Source organism: Gossypium hirsutum, chromosome A04, assembly GCF_007990345.1.
Source record: "Gossypium hirsutum isolate 1008001.06 chromosome A04, Gossypium_hirsutum_v2.1, whole genome shotgun sequence".
In the NCBI taxonomy this organism is placed as follows: Eukaryota; Viridiplantae; Streptophyta; class Magnoliopsida; order Malvales; family Malvaceae; genus Gossypium; species Gossypium hirsutum.
The window spans coordinates 50,606,125-50,609,787 of NC_053427.1; the positions used below are offsets into that span (position 1 = coordinate 50,606,125).

At 38.1% G+C, this 3,663-nt stretch overlaps 1 protein-coding gene across 2 annotated transcripts; it reads left to right on the plus strand.

The window, feature by feature from the left end:
- The first annotated feature begins 356 nt into the window (after positions 1-356).
- On the plus strand, positions 357-1,773 carry LOC107948136 (protein BIC1). Of its 2 annotated transcripts, none has more exons than XM_016882602.2 (2): positions 357-891; positions 1,222-1,773. In XM_016882602.2, exons 1-2 carry the CDS (start codon positions 464-466, stop codon positions 1,316-1,318), a joined length of 525 nt encoding a protein of 174 aa, XP_016738091.2. In that variant the 5' UTR covers positions 357-463; the 3' UTR covers positions 1,319-1,773. The 2 variants fall into 2 exon arrangements, with proteins under 2 accessions (XP_016738091.2, XP_016738092.2); XM_016882603.2 differs by having other exon boundaries at positions 361-891; positions 1,227-1,575.
- Positions 1,774-3,663: the final 1,890 nt, after the last annotated feature.

The following is a 3,663-nucleotide window of genomic DNA, read 5'->3' on the forward strand; positions in this document are numbered from 1 at the left end:
GATGTATCAAATTATGAAATAATAGAACTAAAATTTTCAAAATTTTAAAATTACAAGAATTAAAAATAACAAAGTTAATGTACACTACTTATACAAAGTTTAAGCCCTAATAACAAAATTTGACCAATAAAACAAGTGTGAGTAACCAAGATTCTAAATACTCTAGAGGGAGTTATGGAAGATGAAGGAACATGGAAGTAAACCACACAAAATGCAGTACTACTTAAATTTAACCTACCTTCGGAAGAAGACACGTAAGATTCTTAGTTGCCATACAAAAACAAGACAACACATGTAAAGTCTTTGACAGAGTGATGACGTGTAAACCAACTCCCCACCCATTCTCTCTTTGGTTTTATTCCCACACATCAACTAAACCCCGCTCCCTTCTCTCTAAAATCTAATCTTTCTATCTTCTCTTTCAACCCTCACCCATCCACCTAAGCCCTTTCCCTTCCATTCCATGAACGTACTACATCCTCAAGACATGAAAAACACGACACCCCAGCAGCCGCCGGAACAACCCAACAAAACTCAGCAGCCAGACCACGATGGAACAAACTCTGAGATGGAAACATGTCATGTGAAGTGTCGTGTGTCTTCACCGGCTCCGGAAGTAGGAGCGAATCATGAGGTTAAAGAAGAAGAAGCAATGAGGGCGGATGAATCTGAAGAAGACAATGGACGGGAGAAACTGAAGAGGCATAGGATTGAAGTGGCGGGCAATGTTTGGATTCCAGACATATGGGGTCAAGAACAGCTTTTGAAGGATTGGATTGATTGTTCTGCATTTAATGATTCTTTGGTGCCTCATGGGATCATGTCAGCTCGTGCTGCTTTGGTTGAGGAAGGAAGAAGAGCCAATTCTGGCGGATTTAGAATAGAAAACAGGTGTTAAATTTATTATTATTATTATTATTATTATTATTATTTCCTTCGTGTGTTTTAGTTAACCAAAATTGAGATAAAAAAAAGAGGATACATTTTAATAATGGATGGTTTGATTTCATTTTCTGCTTTACGTATGAGATTTGCCAGAGTTATTATGTTGCTACTTTTATATTTTTTATTTTTTATGATAAATGAAATTTGATTTAGTTATGTTATGACATTCAAACAGGAAAAAGAATAATAAAATATGGAATCTAAAGGATGTCACTTCACCGACTAATTAAAGATATGATTTCGATTTTATAATCTAATCTTTACCAGCTCATTCAGGACAGAAGACGCAGTATGTGAGGTTAGTCAAAATCATGGTTATCACCAAGAGCACATTGTGGGGGAGAAACTTAGCCCAACCCTCCAACACGGCTGACCTGGTTCAGTGGTGCAAACCATTGGGGGCTTTTCTGAAGATGACAAATTAAGAACTATACTACTTTTTTCTATAAAGCAGTTGTTCGTGCTTTTCTTTTCTTTTCTTTTTCTGCATTGGCCAATTTGTTACTAAAATTCATGTCCCATATCGGCCAAAGCAGTCAGTGTCTACCTTGAATCAGCTCGCTGGTGTAATAGACAAGGTGATGCTGTAAATAAAAGGAAAAGATAAGGTGAAATAGGAAAATCCTTTTTTACTACCAATGCTTCGCTTGAAGGTTGGAATCTAAGAGGGTCTTATGGATGAATAACCTTAGCAAAAGGCCAAGGGAGTTCGAAATAGGAAAATTCTAACTCAACAATGTTGTAGGTGGGCTGCTGGTTCAACATGCTTGGCCTAAGTGATGGAGAATACCGTCTAACAGTCAGACTAGTAAAGCTAAAGAAATGGACATTTACTAACAAGTTGCATTTTATTTTGATTATTTTCTGGATGGTTTTGCTATCATTCAAAGGCAATCATTAGAACATTTCATCAGATGACAAAATGTGCCCATTAACTGAGCCAACTACCAGACTAAAGTATTCAACCATGCATAAAGAAATTATCTATACTTGTGATTTTTATTCATTTCTACTTTTATGCACATGTACTGAATTTTAAAAATAAAAATAAAAAATCAAGCCTCACGCATTACCTACAATAAAGAATATAATCCTTGTTAATTTCCATGAGAGGGAATCTTACACTAGAGCATCATTGTACTGAATTTACGACCTTGGCATGAGCCGCCTTCATCAATAGCAATTTATATGAAGCTCCATTCATCAATACTAGAACCACAGAATAAACCAATCCGCACCGTAGCCATCTTCATAACCTAAAAAGTATGAAAGTATCCTGGCAAAAACTTTTGATATGCACATCATTCGTTCAATTTTGCTCAAACTTTAAACAATCATCTTCTTAGTGTGAGTTATAATTGCTAACAAACATCAATAGTAACTTATGGAAAAGCTAGCATAACATTATAACTTGTGGCATGTATTACAACTCATGAAAGAATGAATCTATTCATCAAAGTTAACTATACACTATAGTAGTCATACATTATATAAAGTAGAACTCTCAACTGATTTACAACAATACTCTAACAGAGTCTAACAGACCCTAACTAATACAATTAGTCTAACATTCCCCTTCCAGTATCTGGCACAAACTGGTGGTAGCAACAACATTCATTTGATCCCGACATCAAGAAAAAGCTCTAAATGTCAATGGTTTGGTCAACATATTAGCCACCGGATCACACCCAGGAACAAAATTCACGCAAAGCTTATCACTCAGAACCCTTTTCACGAACAAAATGAATGTCCAACTCCACATGTTTCACTCTAGCATGCAGCTTAGGATTAGCAGCTAATGTAACACCCCTTACCCGTACCCAAGACCGGGACAAAGTGTGAGGTGTTACCAGACACATACTCAGACATTTCGGAAAGATGAGTTATAAAATTTCATTTCCAAATTCAAACTAATTGAACAAAATCATGTTGTCCCTATTATAGGCCTACGGGGCCCAAACCGTGCATGATTAGCGGTCAGAGACTAAACCGAGATCTATAGAAAATTTTAGTAAAATGCCTAGGGTTATGCCTTATACGCCCATGTAGAGGCAAAGCACACGTCCGTGTGCTTGGGGACACGCCCATGCCCTCACCTATGTTGAATTATTTGATTTATTTTCCATTTGAACTTACAGGGGTTTTCATACGGCCAAGCACACACCTGTGTCCTTGGCCCGTGTCCCTCACATGGCCTAGACATGGCTGTGTCCAAAAACCTGGACATTCTGTTTATGACATCATCACTCATTTGGGGCACACGGGCACTCATTTGGGGGCACACGGCCAAGGCACATGCCCGTGTGCTAGGTCGTGTCCTCCACACGGTTGAGACACAAGGTCGTGTCTCTGCTCGCGTATTTACTACCATGCAAACTGACCTATAATTCCAAGTGCAGGGACACACGACCATACCACACGCCCATGAGGCTAGCCGTGTGTCACACACGGCCTAGACACATGCCCGTATGCCTACCCATGTGGACCATTTTGAAGGCTATTTTTAAGCCTTTGGTCACCCTTAACCAACCATAAATACCACAATGGTTTTCGGACATTTATCAAGGTATAGTAGTACCCTTAAACTTTCTTGGCCAAGGTTATACACGTTACTATATTCTTATTTTAATCTATGATCATAATACCCTCTTTGTCTTAGGATTACTCTGTCAATTAATCACATTTTATAATCATGACCTTATGACTAACCATTCCAAT

Bases quoted from the DNA above. Each gene is read 5' to 3' on its own strand.
- LOC107948136 (XM_016882602.2), top strand. From the start codon at position 464: ATGAACGTACTACATCCTCAAGACATGAAAAACACGACACCCCAGCAG. The intron at 892-1,221 runs GTGTTAAATTTA...CAGCTCATTCAG, and splicing joins GGATTTAGAATAGAAAACAG to GACAGAAGACGCAGTATGTG.